Source organism: Phaenicophaeus curvirostris, chromosome 6, assembly GCF_032191515.1.
Source record: "Phaenicophaeus curvirostris isolate KB17595 chromosome 6, BPBGC_Pcur_1.0, whole genome shotgun sequence".
NCBI classification, from domain to species: domain Eukaryota; kingdom Metazoa; phylum Chordata; class Aves; order Cuculiformes; family Cuculidae; genus Phaenicophaeus; species Phaenicophaeus curvirostris.
In genome coordinates, this window is record NC_091397.1 from 54,175,711 (window position 1) to 54,197,035 (window position 21,325).

At 43.5% G+C, this 21,325-nt stretch overlaps 1 protein-coding gene across 1 annotated transcript in view; it reads left to right on the plus strand.

The window, feature by feature from the left end:
* The first annotated feature begins 14,589 nt into the window (after positions 1-14,589).
* Positions 14,590-21,325, plus strand: part of JAZF1 (JAZF zinc finger 1) — a 196,414-nt gene continuing 189,678 nt past the window's right edge. Inside the window, exon 1 of the mRNA XM_069860217.1 lies at positions 14,590-14,835. Coding sequence (XP_069716318.1) covers positions 14,721-14,835 — 115 coding nt within the window. The 5' untranslated portion in view covers positions 14,590-14,720. The remainder of the gene's footprint in view (positions 14,836-21,325) is intronic.

Below are 21,325 nucleotides of genomic sequence, written 5' to 3' on the forward strand. Positions count from 1 at the left end.
GTTATCTGCAAAATCTCAGACACAAAAATGGAGCCATATTTAAGCTCCAGCAAAAAAACCTAAAGCAAAGTCAAAAACGTAAGACCCTAAGAATCTAGAATGTATCTTAGCATAGAGGCTGAAAGCTCCCATGAGAGCTGAGCACTCTGAAAAAGTTATGTAGCTTATTTACAGTAAATTACAGGCTTTGCTTCAGTCATATTGTGATTCCCAGATGAAGAAAGAGGGAGGTAAAAGGTACTGGTTTATGAAATGCAGCATAGTCATTTGGCAAATACTGAAGATTGATAGGGCCTTACTCAATACTTTCATAGTCCAGTTCCCATATTACAGAAACTCATTCAAAGATACACATGCTACTTAAAATAGTCTTAACTTCTTTAGAAAACCTGCCAGGATTTCAGTTTTAACCGGTACTTGCAGTGACAATATAAAAGCCAAGAATCTATGCTTACAAAACATAGAAACTTATTACTTCTTAGAAACTGATATTCTTGTGCCATATCACAACCCAAACTCTCATGGTTTCCCAGAGCTACAAGCATGAACAACACTTCAGGAATGTGAAGTATACTGAACATACTATTTCAGCACACATTTCAAATAAAATTCTGTAGGCCAGCTTTTCCATTGGAAGGAAAAATAGATTTTTTTGAAAGGAAACAGTAACTTGTGAAAGAACTCTTGCCCAAATAACTTAAAGGATGCCACAATCGTTCTAAGTAACAGACTGATAAAAGTTACTTCAATAGCTGTAGCTCATAACAGGACCATATTTTAAAAATATTCCCATGCTGTATGCTGTAAATTGTTTGTAATTTTCCCTAGGTCAGCTCTACTGTACAGAGAAGATTCGTGGTAATCTTTACAGTTTTTGAGATTTTAAAATCTTTTCAGGAAGAGAGGAGGTGGCAAGGACTGCTTAATTACTCAGACTTAGATTTTCTTTCAAGCATTATGTCATTCGTCATTAAAACCACAAAATCACAGAATAATTTAGGTTGGAAGGGATCTCTGCCTAGCCCAATGCCCTCCTGAGAGCAGGTAGCTCAGAGGCTTCCCTAGCCAAATTCAAGCTCTCTCCAAGGACAAAGTTTGCTCACCTTCTCTGGGCACCTGCTCTAATATTTGACCATCTTCATGGTGAAAAAGATTTCCCTGATATCAAAAGCGCATCTCCCATGATGTGATTTGCATCTGTTGTCACTTTCCTGTCACAGTACACCTCTGAGGATGGTCTGGCTTGGTCTTCTCTGCATCCTCCCATTAGGTCAGTTGTGAGAATGATAAGATCACCTTTTAGCTTTCTCTTCTGCAGGCTGAAGAAAGTCTCTCCCTGTACCACCATGTGCATCAGTTCCTGATCACTTTTGTGGCCCTCCTTTGGACCCACTACAGTATGTCAGTGTCCTTATACTGGAGAGGCCAAAACTCAGAAGTAACAAGCAAAGGCTATTCTATATTCAATACTGTATATGTGCCACTTATGCTCACATATATAAGCTGAGACAGAGAGAGAAGAAAGGCAAAAATACTTTGCATTCCAAAGTACTATTGTCTTTTGATTAGACTTTCATTTTTATGCCCTCAGTACTTCTATTCAATTACTTTCACTGTAAATTTAAATGTACCTACATTTAATTTTAATTTAACTAATTGACTGTATCTGAAGGGGAAAAAAAAAGGTCAATTTCTATGGGTCTTAAACTGCAGGCACGTTTAATTCTGGGTGAAAAATCATACACACTATAGTTGCTTTTCCCAGTTGAAGGCAAAAAGGTAAAAGCCAAACTTTGAAGATGCTCAGATTATTTTAAAAAACCCAAAACATTAAGTGGTTGGGGAATTAGCATTAACCACACCATTATTCCAGAACACGCACAGTGAATGTTCATACAGCCACCACACATAACAAATGAAACCAAAAAAACACCAATGTTCAGTAATGTGGGCTGGCAGTGACAAGCTAGAGCACTCTCCTGTGGAGAGAAGGACCTTTCTGAAGTTCACTTCCTTCTACAACAGGACAGCTTCTCACCTCTGCAGACTGCAGATGAGGTCTGTCCAAAGAGCTTGCTTTCAATTCTGTGGTTAACCTATTTCGAAGAATTATCATCCCAACTGTAAGGAGGGAACTCTTTTCTTCACTGGTATAATCCTTGTGCAAAAAAGTAGTGAGGACAGTCTTATTCTGGTCCAGGCTGGGTTCATTTCAGTTTGTGTTATACCAACTGCTTTAATCAAATGGAGACCAAGCCATACCTAAACCAAATAAAGCACCTTTGTAGAGGTTTGAGACTGCATAACCTAAGTAGAGCAGTTTGGGGTGGATATAATACAGCAGACTAAACCTTGTAAAACTTTACGCAGTCAAATAAAAATAAAAATGGTTGGGAAGATGCTGCATTATGAGGGAAATCCCTATTTTGCTTCCCTCCAAAATAACTAACTTACTCCCCCCCAAAAATTCACTACTATCATTTAACATAGCAATGAACAAAGATACTTTTGATGCTGCCTTTTTGAGAAAATCAAGAAGCTTCCAGAGATTTTATTTGAACAGACTTCTTCGCTCTTTTTCATTTATCATCCATGCATCACTTCTAGTGATTTAAATAGGGCCAGAATAGTACTGCAAGTATTTGCAGAGGTACTAAAGATAGTATGATAGGGACTTTCTACAGGCAGAATCCTGGTTTCTGCATATGTTCATTATTTTCCTCCCTGATGCCTTTTCCTGATCACACCAGTCATCTAGTCTCCATTCAGTTCAGAAGGAAAAGACTTTTAAAGGATACTGCACCTTGCCTGGGTACTTATTAATGCCTGTTCTTGTTCACTGATTATACAAAGATTGTTTGTACAAAGAAGTTGCATTGGCTTGAGTTAAATGGGTTTAAAAAAAAAAAAAAAAAGACAAACCCACAATGTATTTAGGTCAGCACAAATTCCTGGTTGGAAACTTTCAGATAATCTTAAATCTTTAGCTATATAAACTTTAAATACTTTACTGGAAAAAAAAAAAAGCAGTGTCAACAATAAAAAAAACTGTTCTAAAATAACAAAAGTTAATTTTAAAGTACCCAGTTGCATTTCTGAGTAAATCAGGCTTGGCAAATTCTCTCCACCTAGTTTTATTTTCAGAGAAGGAAGCACCATATTTGGAAGAAAGCACTTCTTCCTATTACTAAGGTTGTACAGCTGTAACCAATTGCTTCATGAGCGTGCAACCTGATTGCTCTCCTTTTGTTTGAGATGGAGTTGAAAGGAACAGATTCAGCTGTAGGTGAACTGTTCGCAGAGATTTAGTGATTTTTGTTTCTTGTTTAAGGCTTTGGGATCTTGCTGAAGGAATTTTTTAATTAGCAAAAAAGACAGAGAAACAATGACTAAGGTGTGTTTTGCCTGTATTAGGCAACACCTAAATCCAGCTCGGCAAAATACATTAGAAGTATTTTACGCAGATTTGTTAATCATTATGCATTTTATAAGTTTTACTCCTACGCTTTTTGCTGTATAGAACCACTGTACCCTTTTTTCAAGTTCTCCTAGCCTCTAGTATTATTGAGTCCTTCTAATAGGATTACTTCTTGACTCTCCAGTTAGTGCTGTAAGAAGGAGCAAGGCACTGTTCTGCAGTCCAGAATTACGAACTATGATCCTCTCTCCCTGCTAGGTTATACGGTAGGTTCACCCTCAGAACAGCATGCTATCAGAAAACCCCAGCATCCCACTAAGCAAGTAAGAGCTATCAAAGCCCTATCACAAATAACGCAAGGACATATATGTGTGTGCATATATGTATACATATATATATATATAAACAATATTAAAAACCTGACTTTGTGAACATTTCCCAGAATCCCAAACCTCCAATCCCTGCTCAAACAACACTCATTTTCTACAGGCAAGGGAGAAAAGGTAGTCTTGAAATATAGTTAGCTTGGTCTACTATAAACCAAGGAAAGAAGAAGATCCAATGGCCCAAGGCCCCACAGGAATCTAACCTGGCACAGCTCTTCCCTTAGAATCATAGAATCATAGAACAACCAGGTTGGAAGAGACCCACCGGATCATCGAGTCCAACCATTCCTATCAAACACTAACCCATGCCCCTTAGCACCTCGTCCACCCGTGCCTTAAACACCTCCAGGGAAGGTGACTCAACCACCTCCCTGGGCAGCCTCTGCCAGGGACCAATGACCCTTTCCATGAATAATTTTTTCCTAATGTCCAGCCTAAACCTCCCCTGGGGGAGCTTGAGGCCATTCCCTCTTGTCCTGTCCCCTGTCACTTGGGAGAAGAGGCCAGCACCCTCCTCTCCACAACCTCCTTTCAGGTAGTTGTAGAGAGCAATGAGGTCTCCCCTCAGCCTTCTCTTCTCCAGGCTAAACACCCCCAGCTCTCTCAGCCGCTCCTCATAAGGCCTGTTCTCCAGCCCCCTCACCAGCTTCGTTGCTCTTCTCTGGACTCGCTCCAGAGCCTCAACATCCTTCTTGTGGTGAGGGGCCCAGGACTGAACACAGGATTCGAGGTGCGGTCTCACCAGTGCCGAGTACAGAGGGAGAAGAACCTCCCTGGACCTGCTGGTCACACCGTTTCTGATCCAAGCCAAGATGCCATTGGCCTTCTTGGCCACCTGGGCCACTGCTGGCTCATGTTCAGTCGCTGTCAACCAACACCCCCAGGTCCCTCTCCTCCAGGCAGCTTTCTAGACAGACTTCTCCCAGTCTGTAGCTGCACAGGGTTGTTGTGCCCCAAGTGCAGGACCCGGCATTTGGCCTTGTTAATCCTCATCCCATTGGACTCTGCCCAGCGGTCCAGCCTGTTCAGATCCCTTTGCAGAGCCTCCCAACCCTCCAGCAGATCACTCTCAACCCACTTTAAATTTAGGAATACCAGAGAATCCTTGTCCTAATCCTGATGAATACAAAGAACAGATTAAAAACAAGGCCTGGTCTGTGCCTCTGTTAGAAAAGATTTAAGGGATCAGCAAACAGAAAAAAAAAATTATGGGTTTCAAGCCAGGCACCTCAACTGGCCTCAGGTGCATTAGTACATCACAGTAAATATATCAGGTTAGTCAAACTTTTGTCATTAATGGTTTTACAGATCAAACCAACACCTAAAAGTGAGTCCAGAAAGCAGAAGGCAAATGTTGCAGACCATAAGGAAGACTAATAATGTGGCTGGGAAAGAAACACTGCTTAATAATCAAACCACTGATTTTTTTCTGCAGTGTCTCCAGTTTCTTTGGAAAGAAGATTTCTAACAGAGTAGTCTACTGGAAAATGACCAGCATGTATAGCAGATTACAGAATTGCAGTCTCCTATGGATTTACGACAACCTCACAACCTTCTTTGTATGAGATGTCTGCTCCTCTTTGCTCTGGTTCCTCTGTCCCATGGACTTATGTATCAAGATGGAATGAGAACGATCACCCCAAAAAACAAGTACAGCTGTCACCCACACAGTAGCCTCCTGTGGTCGTCCAGAGATATTCCTTTTTTTCCCATCAAAGGTGCACAAGACAGCCACTGCAGAATTGACAATATTGCCCAAGTACTAATAGTCCTCCTAATATGTTTATCAAATAAACCAACATCCCAGAGGAAGGAGAAGAAAGTATTTGGTCTTGCCTTCCCAGACAGCAGAAACAAAAGAAAATTGGAACAAAACCAAAACGAAGTGAATCGTAAACTCCCCACTGCCAATCTTGTTAGCTTGACACTGCAGATCAGATAGAACTATACCCATAAAACATTAATATTGCAAAGTAGCTGTAAACTGCATGTAAACCCATGTAGGTATGGAACCCCTCTGTCTTCAGCTGGGGATAGTTAAGGGACAGAGGAAAGGAATCCATCTGCTTTCTATGATCAGGGTCTAAATCAGCAGTGGCAAACCTGCAGCGTGGAGGTTAGCATACAGCCAGAGTGCTACATTGTGTAGTTAGGTCTAATATTTCTCCTAAATCCTACCCCAAATGAAAGCTCCAACAACTTTTATGGATCTATGATAGTTTACTGCAGCTGAAAGAGTCCTTCTAACCCACATAATACACTAAGTTTAAAGATTCAATTATTCTTTCATCCATAGAAAAATTACAGTGACAATGCTCGAAGGACAAAGCTGTTACCCAATGCAGGCCAGCCAGCAACATCTGTCGACCAACCCACTCAGGAGACAGAAAGAAACTACTGATACGTGCTAAGAATTTTTAATTAAATTACATTTTTTCTATTTTTGTACATTGCAGAATCATTTCAGGTTTGAAGTTTAAGAGGCAACATTTGCGTGTATTTCCAAGACAACTCAGTGTGAGCAAACAACTTCTCAAGTTATAGCTAAGCTGGAAATGTGCCACACAAACCCGCTGAAGGCAAAGTATGAACCTGCCGGTGCTTCTGAGTATGTTTTTACTGACATCACAAGGAGTCACACCTATTAAGCACGTAAGAAGCCTCTAATTCTCCTCTTTGATAGATTCACATATACCCCAAAACCATACAAAATGAAGTATTAAAAATCTATGTAGAAAAACATTTCATGTATCCACTAGTGGACCTCTTTCAGAGAAAAACCAATAAAGTTTTTTGTTTACTAAGCTCTCCAAGTCTTTTTTCTTGTACAATTTTGGGTGTTCAAACAATCTGCTGGAAGATGGATGTGTACAGAGAATGAAGCACACGTAATCTGAACTCAAAAAAAGAGCAAAAAGAAGTGAGTGAGCTTTTGCAAATAATATCTGTTCTCTTTGGTCCATGTACAGGAGAAAATAAAGGATAAGGATTCTTGTTTCAATATATCCTTTAATAGTTTTGTAGGGCTGTCCATGGTCTAGTTACTATTTATACACACGGAAGCAGGGAAAAACGACTGCTAAAGACTTTGGGATTGTTACCTGTAGATATATCTTTGTAGTAGTGTCAATGTGTATTCCCATCATGAGTTTAGTAAGAAAGAAATGGAAAGTGAGTAGCACTTAGGATATGCCCCTTTTTTTCTCTTCTGAAATATTAAGTACCTCTATGGTCACGGAACATTGCTCTTTCTTTTATGCGCTGTAGTTTGAAAAATCTGTTGTTGGACAGTCAGTAATTTGTTTAGGTTGAAATATGGTGAATTTGCAGGATGCAGATACAAAAGCTGGAAATAATAGGGAAAGACACTTTAGCGTTCTACCAGTGCTTTATAATACCTTATTAAAATACCACAAATCTATTGCCTTTTATTTCACACTTTCCCTCACTCGGAGTTCCTGGCATCTAATGCAGAAGTATGTTAGCCTCTTCTGTTTCATATGAGGTAACTAAATCAAGAGTTGTTCTGAAGAGTGAACAATGTCCAAGTTTGTTTCCAAATACTGCATTATGTATAGGCAGTTTTGTTTGTTTGTTTATAAAGCAGACCCATGACTTGCTGAGACTATGATGAGTTAGTTTTTTGTTTATGTAAAGCAGGAGCTTCTGCAGCTGTTTACAGATGAAATTTGGCAAAGCGTTGAATATTTAAAATCACACTGAAGTCAGTGGGTATACTCAAGTCAGAATATACACAATTGTGTGGGATTACAAGTAATTGTGGGGATTACAAGTAATTATGTATTTTGCATCTTCCAGCCCTTGTACATTGTTATGCAGATAAGGAAAAGGATAAACTTTGTGGAAACACACCATTATTTTTTTAAACATAACATTTATGACGTAATCATCATTGAAAGGTATCAGAAGAATGCTTGACGCTATCGGAACTATGCATTCCTCTGAAGGAAACAAGTCAGCCTTTAGGTCATCTTGGCACTTGCTTCAGTGTGCATTCATATTTTCTACGATACAGAGTTGCACCCCTTTCCCAGAATGGCAGGCAGCAAATACTCTGTGGAAATGTTAGATCCCCATCCTTGATCATCTGTCCTTTACCATGTTTCTTTCAGATTACCCTTCAAATTTTCTCCCCATTCCTTTTTATTTCTTCTTACTACCGTACTATTTACCTGTGAGTTTCTTCTTCATTTTGGCTTTTTTTTTTGCATGGCATCATTTTAATATTATATTTTAGTATTCCAGAGATTTTGCTTTATGAATTTTCACTAGTTGACGTTCTTCTGTTCTTTTGTTCAGAACTGTAGTGGTCAGTCTTCACAATCCATGTGATGGTAACAGGTGTGTTATTTGTATTTCTGATTTAAGCTGTCACAAGAAATACACATTCATTTTGACAAACCACCCTCGGAGGGGATCGCACGTGATTTGCAATATTCTCGCAGTTGAGCTTCTGACAGTTCATTCACCACAGAAGATCACTTGAGAGGTTTACTAAGATGGATATTCCTTCCATTTAAAATGGATCTTATTCCGAATTGCAGATCTCCTTTCCAGTGAAGTCAAGCTCCACAGTCAATAATTGCCAAGTCTCCTGTTACCAAAGTTACGCGATTTCCTTCTCTTAGAGACTGTAAATCATCCCTAGTGCTGAAAGTTAACTTTATGCCCAAGTCTTCTCCCTAATCTAGTTTAATAATCTAAGAAAGGCATGTCTTTTAAGAACAGGAATTCCCTGTGTAATTACCTGTTTGAACACTGGGGATGCTCTGACTCTACGTACAATTTAGCAAGTGGATTTTTGCTGGCACCTATGCCACAGTGCAGAATTCTCCCTACCACCTATATTCTTGTCTCAATGAAGAATTTTTTAAATAGGAAATTCCCAGGCTAAACAGAAGAGACTCTGTTCTGAATGTGCAGGCTCTAAAATACACAGCTCCCTGTGACTAGGATATCCAGAAACGAAGGACCTGGATCTTCCCAGGTAAATTTTGATTTAGAGCTGAGGAATGTTAGTATAGGAAGGAAAACATGAGATGTCACTAAACCACATGGGACTTGTATTCCACATCTTCCAGTCCACCTTACTGACCTACGTTACAGCTGCCTTAGGATTGCTTTATATCGTCCTGTAATTATAGCATCCTAAATGATCTCCAGCGTGAAACGATAAAAGGGTTTGACACTCCGTCAGTTGTGATGACACTTCTACTCCAAACAAAGAAAACTAGGAAGCACTTGTTCTAATTTAGGATTTGTTTTTTGTGAAAATGATACTCTACTCTCAATACATTTTTTAATGAATTTGCCTTTTTTTAATTGACTCTGTGAATTACTATGTCCGTAGGTGCTATGAAATCTGGTTATAAGTTGGGTACTCAATACAGGAGTACTCAATTTAGTGGAAAAAGCAAAAATTTCAGAAATTCAGACCGGCATTTTTGAGGTGCTGTAAAAGCTGTTAAACCAAAAGCTTCACTCTAGACTATTAACCTTCATTGAAGAACAAGTTTACCTTTCACTGAGATAAACATAGAAAATTATGGGTTTTTTCTAGCTGGTTATTTTTAAAAGTATATGCTAATTACCACTGATCATGTACGTGAAACAACATAAAAGGTTTTAGTAAAGTATCCCACTATAGCCCATAGTAAGAACAGAGTAGGTTATTCAATACCTATGTAATTGTGGGTTCTTACAAGAGACCATTGAAATAGCTTGCATTTTGTAATTCCGAGGCAGACTAACACTATAGCAGTGGTTTATGCTATACCATCAACTTAACTCCAAATTTCCTGAAATAGTCAAAACAAGACTTTTTTTTCTAGGTTAGAGGTAACTGGAAATACAGAGGCAGTTTTGATCTCCTGTTTAGCTGAAGCTTTGTCCTTCTGAAATTGTGGAAATCTCTCAGAAGGTTCAACTAAGCAGGATTTCTATCTATTGTTTTGGGGCATCTGGAACTAGTGGGGAATACAGCCCTTTCCCAGCTCAACATTCTGTTTTCCATTGCACCCTGAAGCTACATAGTGCACTGCCAAGAGAAAAGTAATTCAGCAGTATAAATTAAAAATAGGATTCTCGTGACACAAACTACATAAACATGTTTTACTTGTATAATGATTTTGCAGCAGTGATATGGCTCTGTTCTTCCCAAATTGTGTGACATTTCTTACACAGACAGTATGTAGAGGCAAGAAGAAATAAAATTATTACAATTGTCATTGAAAAATGAATCAGTAACTTTTTTAGTGGAAGGTGTTGGCAACCATTTCCTTGTAATATCCAATTAACCTTGGTTTATTCTTTTCTTTAGAACAAACATAAATAGATACTTTCAAGTATGACTTCAATAGTGTAAAAATCAGAACCAAAGTTAGACTGAAATTTAAAAAAAGCACACTGATTCATGTCGTCCTTGTGCAAGAGTCATAACAATCTTCTCAGTAACACTCCAGTATTATAAAAGTAGCTGAAACTATGCTTTAAGCAAGAGTCTGAAGCAAGTATTAACTTTTCCTTACTATTCAAAAGAGGAGTGGTATCTTCAACGAAAGTCTTATCAACCTCAAAGCATGAAGGACAGCAACTAGCAAGTTTTTCAAATTCAGACCTCTAGCCTTCCAGAGAGCATCAGGATAGAACGATCACTTTTCAGGAATCCATAAAAGCATGAGGGTCTAGAAGCACTCTATCCTCAGATAAGGTCCAGCAGCTACAGCAGTTAATTACCAGAACATAACTGAGTTGCTAGTAAAAAAATGGTTATTAGAAAGACTAGCAGTCAAAACTAACTGAAAAAGATCTAAGAGCAAGATCATCTAAGGAGATGAGGGATCCAAGACCACAACTCACCAGTTCGAGGAAGAAATTAATTAAAATTATTCTACACATTTCTCACTTAATCGAAAAGGACTTCAAATGAGGCACAAAGATATGAAGTTAGTGAAGAAATCATGCAGTCTTAACATATGTTATATTATAAGCATATTAACATAAGCAGATTATCAGATGATCTAGGAATCTACTCAGCCCTCAGCTTTGTATTGAGGCCTGAATAGCAACAGCACATCCTTCTCACAAGCAGCCCTGCTGTGAGCTGTGCCTAAGAGTCTACCTAAGCTGAAATAATCGTTAAACTAAGGGTCTCAGGGGCCTTCAAAATAACCTCTTCAGAAACAAATAAAACAAGGCCTACCAGCCATTTCAGCTTTCTGTTCTCAACTCCATTTATTTGAAGTATCTTTTAAGACAGCTATGATCATCTCTGAAATAGATCTACTCAACAGTTAGCTTTGGCTTACAAATCACCTGGGTCCAATTTCTTTCTCCCTCAGAACCACACGACAGTGGCAACTTCTGAGCACCTTCTCTTAATTTGCCAGTTCGTCACAAGGATACTCTAGTTAAGCTCAAATAAAAAAATTATCATTTATAGTAGAGAACTTTAAGAGACATTGGAACAGGTCTATTACTGATATGACATTTGATAAAACTACTCTGTCTTCCAGACACTTAAGGAAGGAAAAAGCACATGGGGAAAAGCACATACTCTTTCTACAAACACTACTTATTATCAGGACATAATGTGCCATAAAGTGCAGGGCAAGCCCTGACACTAAAACCAGGGGCAGAAGGTCCTTAATTATGCTGGGAAGAAACCCCTTCTGACTCTACACAAGGGAAATAAAAAAACAACAGGTTGACTGTTACAACTGCTTATATCATAAGGGAAAAAAGAAAATTATGTTTAACTATCCTAACTTCTAGTGAAGCCATCGAAGCTGAATATCTACAGCATCACTACAAAATCAAGTCCTACAGAGTAGGAGGAGTACTTACATAAAAATATACTGACCTGAATCCTTACCCTATGGGACACTGAGTAACTCCTGACTTTTCAGCTCTTCCCAACTTCTGCAAGAGTTAAGTGCTTTCCCTACTCAAAAGGTCTCAAAAATCCAGAGAATTTAGCAAACAATGAATGAAAAGAGACCTGCAGCTAACTGAACGAGTTCACACATCAGAAAGCAATCATTACATTGTCTATTGCTAGCAGGTGGTTAACCATGAGTGTTTAATACTTGACAGCTACAAAACTACTCTGATTTCTTTGTTGGTAACCAGTGTTCTTTGTTAATAGCCTTTAAAAGGTATTGATACCAACCCAATGTCCATGACAGTTTTATTTCATAACAAATAAACTAAACCACGTCACTGGTGACCTCAACAGACTATCCATATGGAATTCTTATATTTAATACTCATTATGAGTAATCTTGATTTCCTGCCTCAGAAATTTTGTTTGAATTATGCTAGTGATCGACAATCAATAAGAGCACCTACTCATATGCAAACAAAAACATAAAATCTACAGTCCTGAAATTGTTAACAGCACTGAGGGTTCACTGCTATAGTTTGAAAAAGGCCTATGTGTCTGACTGCACAATTTAGTCACAACTGCAAATTATAAGGGAAGATGCTTATCTTACCATTTTGCTCCTCTTCCCCGCTTGCTGTTTATTGCTTTATATCTTGACCCATACAGGCACTAGCACATACCTGATTTTGTAGCATTATTCATGGCAGCAGCTTATGTGACGTGAGTTTTCAGGATCACGGTCTTAATCAGGAACAACTCCTCCTTTGCTAAGTCAACTCATAGCGAGCAAGTTCCTTTGATGCCATCAGAAAGAGGTCAGTGAAATAAGAATAGTAAGCTGTGAAGTAGTGATGCTTGAAACAGGTGGGTCAAATGACAGACGTCTGATACCAAGTCCCTTTGTGTTATTCAAAAGAATTACACGTTTTCATGAAATGCCTAACAGCAGCAGTTCTCCAACCCTCCTAGATTACAGGTTGACAAAAGTCAACCCTGAAAACCCACCGCGGACTGCTCTGTGTCCGTGTTACCCCTTTTTCTTTTCTTATATGAAAACACTACGGTATTGTTACCATTCTCTGGTTCAGCATCCCATGACTATGCAAACTCTACTTGCAAACTCTAGTTCTGCGTGCCACAGTATGAGAAAGCTTCTTCACACGATGGTTGTGGCTTTGTTTTCTTCCTCTGGAAAATAGGGCTTATGCTTGCTTTTCTTTCATATAAACTAAATTGAGTGGATTCATACATCAAGAAATGTGTGATTAGAAGAAAGGCAAGACAGAAAAAAATCTTAAAGTGAATATGCAAGATGATGACTAAACTATGCTGCGAGATAAAGCTTGTTTTGTCTCCAGGAATGACAGGTTCTCTGGTATACAGGACACTAAGAACCAGCCCCAGGATTTTTCACGCTTTAAGCAAATGGGCAGATAGTCATCTTTCCATTCACTAGCCATTCCACTGCATTTTTAGGGGGCTTACAGGAAAGCTGGGGAGGGGCTCTTTATCAGGGAGCGTAGTGACAGGATGAGGGGGGAACAGTTTTAAGCCAAAAGAGGGGAGATTTAGGTTAGATATTAAGAAGATATTTTTTACTGTGAGAATGGTGAGGCACCAGCACAGGTTGCCCCATCCCTGGAGGCGTTCAAGGCCAGGGTGGAGAAGACTTGCAGCGACCAGATACAATGGAAGGTGTCCCTGTCCATAGTTGGTCTTTAAGGTCCAACCCAAACCATTCTGATTCGGTGATTTAGGTGATGCGAGGGTCATCCCCACCTGCAACACAATTGGTAAAAGAGGCAAGGACTCTGCTTATTCTTATGCACACACTTCATTTTACAGAGATGAGAACAGCATGGGACCGTTACCCATCTACTGGGATCAGTGGAACAGCTTCTGTCTGTACAATTAGGAGAGGCTTATGCAGATGTCAAGGCTTTTTATAGTCACACTTTTGCTCAAAACTATTAATAATATCATAGAACCAAATAAATATGGAAAAGAGACAATTTTAGAACAGAAGGGGGGGTGGAGGGGAGGTGGAGGAAAGCCTTCCTGACAAGCAATCTCTACTTTTTCTTTTTTTTTCCCCTTTTAATTTTAAATAAAGCTGTCTGCGAATTTGAGCCTAGGGAGACCTTCATTAAAATCAATTAATCAGTCAGGCTCTCTGCTGAATAGCTTTCTGGAGACAAGAAGTCAAAGTGGGGCTTGGGAGCCAGCTAGGTGCGACTTTGTGCCACCGCTGTTCCCTCGGGACACAGCCCGGGCACGGAGAAGGCTGGGAGGGACCGGGACAGGGCTGGGAGAGACCGGGGCGGGGGGGACAAGGCGGGGGGGGGACATAGGCCGGGGGGCGGACCGGGGGGGACATAGGCGGGGAGGAACCAGGGGTCAGGGCTGGGAGGAACCGGGGGGAACATAGGCGGGGAGGGACCGGGTGGGGGACAAGGCGAGGGGGGGGACATAGGCGGGGGGACATAGGCGGGAAGGGATCGGGAGAAGGCGGGGGGGGGGGCCCTGCCCGCGGGCTGTGAGCGGGGTCCGAGCCCGCCCGGCGGGAGGGGGACGCAGGTGCCCCGCGCTCCGGCCGCCCCGGAGAAGCCACCGCCGCCCCTCGGCCGCCTCCCCTCGACGCGGCGGGGGTGGAGGCGGCGGCGGCCGCGTTCGGGTCCGGGTGCCGCGTTGCCGGCGCCCCCGGGAGCCGCCGAAGGGGCGAAGCGAAGGGCTCGGTGTCCCCGGGGGGCGGCGCGGGTGCCCCGCTCCTCCCGCCGCTGGGGCAGCACAGCTGTTGCGGAGCCGCGCTGGTCCCTCCTCCCAGCTGCGGCTGCCTCATCTCCCCCCACCCAGCCCGTCCCTCCCCTCCGCCGCTCCCGACGCCGCCGCCACCTCCTCCTCCCCACCCCCACCCTCTCTCTCTCTCTCGCTCCCCATCTCTCTCCGTCCCGTTCCCCCCCCCGCCCCCCGCGGCAGAGCAGGCACCGCAGGGGGATCTCGATGTAACACCATGACAGGCATCGCCGCCGCCTCCTTCTTCTCCAACGCCTGCAGGTTCGGGGGCTGCGGGCTCCACTTTCCGACCCTGGCGGAGCTCATCGAGCACATCGAGGACAACCACATCGGTGCGGGGCAGGGCAGGGCGGCGGGGGCGCTGCACGGCGGGGGCGGCGGGGGCACAAGGTGCGGCGGGGGGAGGCGGGGGGGGGGGGAGCGGGGGTGTCCTGCGGGCGACGTGGAGCAGCTCCCGGGGGAGGCGGCGCCGAGGGGTGCGGGGAGCGCGTGCAGCCCGGCGGAGGGGAGTTAGTTTGCATTGGCAGGAGGGAGTGCGGGAGCCCGGAGGAGGAGGAGGGAGGACGGGCACAGCACGCCGCCTGCTGCTTCCGCCCCGGCTCTGGCTGTCAGGGCTCCGGGGAGGGAGGGAGGGAGCCGCCGCCGCGGCAGCCATTCCGCTTCCTCCTCCTCCTCCTCCTCCCGCCGCCGCCGCCGCTGCTGCGTCCTGTCAGCGCCGTTGCTAGGTGTGGCGGCGAGGACGGGTCGCGCTCCGGCCGCCGCAGCGCGGGAGGCGCCGCAGGGCCGGCGGCGGGAGCGGCGCTGGGAGAGCGCGGTGGGCGGGGAGGGAGGGGACGGCGGCGGGGACGGCGGTGCAGCCCGCGGGCGGGCGGCGCTAGGACCCGCGGCGGCGGCGCCGGGACCCGCGGCGGGTGGGTGGGCGGGCGGCGCTAGGACCCGCGGCGGTGCAGGGTCCCCCCCCCCCCAATCATCACCTGCGGGCAGGGGCGCGCGGGGGCGTGGCCGCCGCGGGGCGATGACTCGCCACTGCCGCCCCCCCCCCCCACCCTCCGGCGCGCGCGCCTCGTGGGCGGGCGGGCGGGAGCGTGCGCAGGGGCCGCCCCTCGGCTGCGCGGGCGGCGCCCACCGGGGGGGCGGGGGGGGGGGGGGGGGGAAGAGGAGGGGGCGGTGCGGCTGCCCCTGGGCGCCAACTTGCAGTGCAGGCGGCGGGAAGGGGCTGTCCACACCCGTCCCCGGCAGGTGTGCGGCCAGCGCTGCCTCCCCTCGCAGAGCCAACTCTCTCTTCTTGCTAATAAAGTGCGGGGCTTGAAGCGTTGGAGGCTGAACTAACCCTTTGGAGCAAACCGAGTGTTAAAATCGAGGGGGGAGATCCAGAAGTTAATCATAGAATCATAGAATAACCAGGTTGGAAGAGACCCACCGGATCATCGAGTCCAACCATTCCCATCAAACACTGAACCATGTCCCTTAGCACCTTGTCCACCCGTCCCTTAAACACCTCCAGGGAAGGTGACTCAACCCCCTCCCTGGGCAGCCTCTGCCAGTGCCCAATGACCCTTTCTGTGAAGAATTTATGTGAAGAAGTTCTAAGGACCCGCTGACTGGGAGCCTAAGGAAATCGTGTTCTGCTGCAGAACAGTCATGGAATCCTACAATGATTTGGGTGGGAAGGGACCTTAGAGATCATCCAGTTCCAACCCCCTGCTGTGGACAGGAACACCTCCCACTGGTTCAAGTTGCTCATCCAACCTGGCCTTGAACACCCCCAGGGATGGGGCAGCCGCGACTGCTCTGGGCAACCTGCTCCAGTGCCTCACCACCCTCACAGGAAACAATTTGTTCTTAATATCTAATCTAAGTCTCCCCTCTTTCAGCTTAAAACCATCCCTCTTGTCCCGTCACTGCTCTCCCTGATCGAGACCCCCTCCGTGGCTTTACCGTAGGCTCCCTTTAAGTTCTGGAAGGCTGCTTTACTGTCTCCCTGGAGCCTTCTCTTCTCTAGGCTATACAACCCCAACTCTCTCAGCCTGTCCTGGTGCAGGAGGTGTTCTAGCTCTCTCATCATCTTTGTGGCCCTCCCCTGGACTCGCTCTAGCAGATGTATGCCTTTCCTGTATTGAAGGCAACAAAACTACCCTGTGTTTCAGTTTATTAAGTTCTAATAGGCAGGCCTAAATACCTGGAAAAGGTCACTGAAGTTTAAATTGCCAGTGTAACGTTACATTAATGTAATGTTGTAGGTCAGCGAGATAAAAGGTGTGGTTCTCGTAATTATCACGATGCTTGGTGTGAGGTAACAAAACCACATACCACAAAACTGTGTAATTTATGACTCAACGTGGTGCTAGCACACTGTTGTGATATAGTTGGTTTTGGGTTTTTTTTTTTGAATCTTAGATTCTTAGCTTTTCCTGCGCTGTGCATCACATTGTACCAGAAAAGCTTAGGGGAAACAGTTTGCCAAAACAAAAGTTCATCAGTCATCTTGTGTGTCCCACAAGTGGCTTATCAGCCTGTCAGTGCCACAGTGCAGAGGCTGTCAGAAAAGATATGGTCCAGCCTATGTGGTCTGTGTGTTGTTCTTTAATCCCTGATCAGTGGTTCCTAAACTTCTCTGCAGAGAGGAGAACTACATGCTAAAATACTGTAATTTCCCAATAACTGTATATTTTAATTCTGTAGCCAGTATTCGTTACTTTTTTCCCTGCCTCAGAATTAGGAAAGTATTACAGATTCAGCACGTGCGTACGTTTAATTGAGCATGGCATTTGACAACACTTGCAGGGCTTGGGACTGAAACTTTGCAGGTACGATGTCACACATGCAGCTGACTGAGTACACACTGGTGGAGAAAGCTGTAAGGTTGCTTGTGCTTCATCTGTAACATTGCAACTCAGCGTGGTGGCAGGTTAAATTTTACCTGCTTGTGATTAAAAGATGCGAGTATGTCTATTTTACTCACCTATATGACACACTATAAAAATTAGAAGGGGGTTGCACCAGTGACACTGAGTATAGATCCCAGTTCACATGGAGGCTCAACTTTACGGTTTGGGGTGTGTGAGGGTATCCTGGCACAGCCTGAAGGATGAGAATTGATGAAAACTCATCAAATAAGCATTCTGCCAAAAAGGGCTTAACCTTGCCGAAGGCATCTGGAAATTAGAGGAGTAGGAGCTTATGTTGGACTTACTTTCTCAGTTAGTCTGATGCAAACAGCATCCAATTTTTGCTACAATACAGGTCTAGAAATTCTTGCTGACGTTTGTCGTATTAAAAACAGAATGTAGTTTCTGGCTTGTAGAGCAAAGAGTAACATGCCATATAAAACACCCATTGGTTTGGACATTCTGTGTGTGCTGCAGGAATAAAGAAATCTTGATTGAGTTATTTTCCATTATTAGTTTAAACTGAAGTGGGCGATTGCCGGGCAGGCAGTGTTACAGCGCAGCTAATGAACTTGAGGCTGCAAACAGCTCTGTGGTGGGAGGTGTGTATGGCACGGGATCTTGATGGTCTGGCTGCTGCAATGCTACTGCTCTACCACATTTGATGGGATGGGTTATTAATCATTCACATCATCAATGGAGTGCTGTTAAGAATTCCGTTGTTTTTCAGAGCTGTATTGTGCCTCTGAAAAAGTGGGAACAAATACTTATCAAGGGATCTTTTTTTGGTTAGCCTTGCAAATAAAGCTCAACTTAGTTTAAGGAAACACAGTTCTGGCATTCTGGGAACAGAATGTGTTTGGCATCTCAGGGATTTTGTAGTTGCTTTCCTTACTCAAAACATAACATTAATGAATAATCGTGTAGTGTTTCAGTGTACATTTCAGTGTACATTTGCATGGGGCTTTCTCCTCTCCCCCTCCTTCAGCTGTGTCCTGCTGATAAATTACCAGTTACTTGAAAAAGTACTAGTGGAGATAACCTGGAAGAATTGTGCCCAGTGCACGATATATTCATCTCTGAGGTGATGCTAAGTGCCCATCAGCACATCAACTGCTCTCTGGGTTTTGCATTTAGGGATCGAAGACTTCTGAAGAGTTAGGCTGGCTCTGGAGCACTGCTCTAGGATCTTTCCTGTGGCCCTATTGGTGTCCTCTGCAATGAGACCACGTTCTTCAGAAGGAACTCTTTAAATCAACCCCCCTGTATTCGTAGTTTCTGTAGCTTACATCTGAAAATAGACATTGACTTAAAACAACTGATTAGTAAATGCTTCTCTGTGAGTTTTTTCTACCAGCACATTGTCCAAGCAACCTGAAGTGCTCTTACCTGCTCTGCAAGTGCACTGAGAAAGGTGGAGGGGGCTGTTAGTCTACCATGTCTCCCTGTCTTATGATTTTGGCTGCTGTTCCTTTGCAGGTAGCATAGTTGACTTTTCTAATGTTTCTAGTCTGGGAGCAAAAGGCCTCATTTACAGCTATTTGCCATGTTCACAATGTAGAGTGGGATGGGCTTAATCCAGTCAGTTCCCCTGAGTGCTGTCAAGAGAGGAGAAAATACAAAGCGACCCTAAGCTGGTGAGCATTAAGCTGTGACAACATGGCAGATTTTATTGCATTGTTGGAGTCCTGGTGGTGGTGTTGGCTATGATGTTAGGAGCACCACCTCTGGTTCCACAGAGCATTTCTGAAATTACGTTTAAGTCTTAATTTGTTATGTCACCCTCTGGGATGTTTTCAGCTGTTCAGAGAAGTCCAGAGGGGCCGCACACTTTGGTTTCTGGGTTTTGTTCATTTTTTTTCCTCCCTTCCCTGTGTGATTTGTTTCTTCATCAGTCTACCCATAGGTGAACTGCATACTTTAGAGTGAGAGGTCAAGTAGCCCCTTAAAGATAACTGTAAGTTTACTCCGATGCTGAAGAGGCAATATTTGAGCTGAATCTCATAATCAGATTTGGACAACATAAGGTTATTTATTTAATTTTTACTATGCATTTATAGTGAAGAGTATTTTTATTTACATATGCAGATGAGGTTGTTGCTTGTATGATCCACTGTGTGTTCACTTGGTTCGTGACACGTATTGGCATGCTATATGTGCTTGTGTAGTGTGTGGCTGATTTAAGCAGCTCTGCTTCTTTGAGGCTCATTGAGCATTAAGCAAATGGATGTGAATAAAAAGAGTGTACAAATATGTAATGGTGAAGGGTGGATAGGAAGAGATATACAGAATATAAATCTCAAGACATTCTTACCTTAGCAGAAGTAAAGTTTAATTGTGTCACCTTGAAACTCCTGGAAGAATTTGAAGGGGAAAAAAAAAAAAGACCACTTGCTTATGCAGTAGTTACACAAATTAAGATGATCTACTGTTGCTCTAGATTTTGTCAGAACTTTATAACAAGTCCTGGAGTCGGATAGCTACAAGTGAAGTATTAGTGTAGAATTGCTGTTGGAAGTGGGAGCTATGATGCTTCTCATCAGAGTTGACCAATTCCCAAACATTAGGATGGGACCTGCAACAGAACAGTACTTGTGGCTGCTTTTGTAAGTGATAGAATTACCAGGAAAAATAAAACTCAATCAGTGAAAGAGCAGTTGCAGAAGACAGACCAAAATCTTTATGTAAACTACTAACCACCTGGAAAGTTCAGATATGCAGAGAAGAAAGAGGCTTCTGAAAATCCCTGTGTCATGGTAACTTTGGCGTCTGCTACCTTCAATGACTTCAATGCTTGTTTATTGTTAGGTAGCCAGGGGGCCAGATTCCACACCACGGGTGTGGAGTGGTTTGATAATCCATTGGCTGAATGCATGCCGCTTGCTTAAAGTTGGCCCTCTCAATTTCTGAGAAAATAAAGGATGGGCTGTGTCTTCAGTTTGATTGTAGAAGGTGTTGAATTGCAAACTGGCTGTCACACATGCAAAAATGGCATTTAGCATTGCTGAAAAGTTTGCTTTGCTCCCTTGTCTTGTGTTGCCCCACCTTCACCAGCACATTGGGTGAAGTGCAGCGTGACATAGATGACAGCTTCTGAATTGGAGCTCACGGTGTATCGTGTGAAGCTCTGTTGTTAGTGATGAGGACAAGGGGCAACACACTTCAGCATGTATGGAAGGCCTGGCAGATGTAAGTCTGTATGGAAGACTTCACTCACGTGAAGCTGAGCTCTTCAGAAGAGCGTGAACACTGAGTGGTTACTGTCACGTAGCTCTTTTTTAGCATTTTGCTTAATGTGTAAATTAATGTTTGGGATTGAGATGTTTTGAAGAGGTGGTAGATCTTAACTCAAGGGTTTTTACACTGTGAATGATGTGGCAGCTAGGGATCTGGGATGCTCTGTTCAGTGTCTGGAAACTAGTAGACAGACCTGTGCCTGAATGCCATGCTATTGCCATGTATTGGACATAAAGCTGTGGCTGTGCAAAGTAAATTAACAATTACGTGTGTTTACCTCAGCAGTAGTACTAATTATTGTTCTTGGAAAACAACTAGAAAAAACTAATTGTGGCTGTGTTGATTTTAAGTTCATCCTCTGCCCAGTACTTCTACAGCTGTAATTTTTGTTATTTATGGAAAATGTATTTCACAGAGACATCCAAGGATGTTGCTCATTCACTTTGCAATCTGGTGTGGTGAGGAAAGCTCTCCTACTTCAGGAAGGCTTTTACATCAAATAGAGCCTTTTTTTGACTAACATTTTTGATCAGGGCTTTTTCCTCTACTCACAGTCTTAAGCAGAGCAGGGGGTTGGATTATTTTCCAGTTCCAGGTCAGGTTTCCTTTGCTCTTTGGGTTTGAATTTAGAGAGTGATAAAATGTAGGTGCAATATTTGTAACAAATCATACGGAGGTAAATGGAATTGTCATTAAA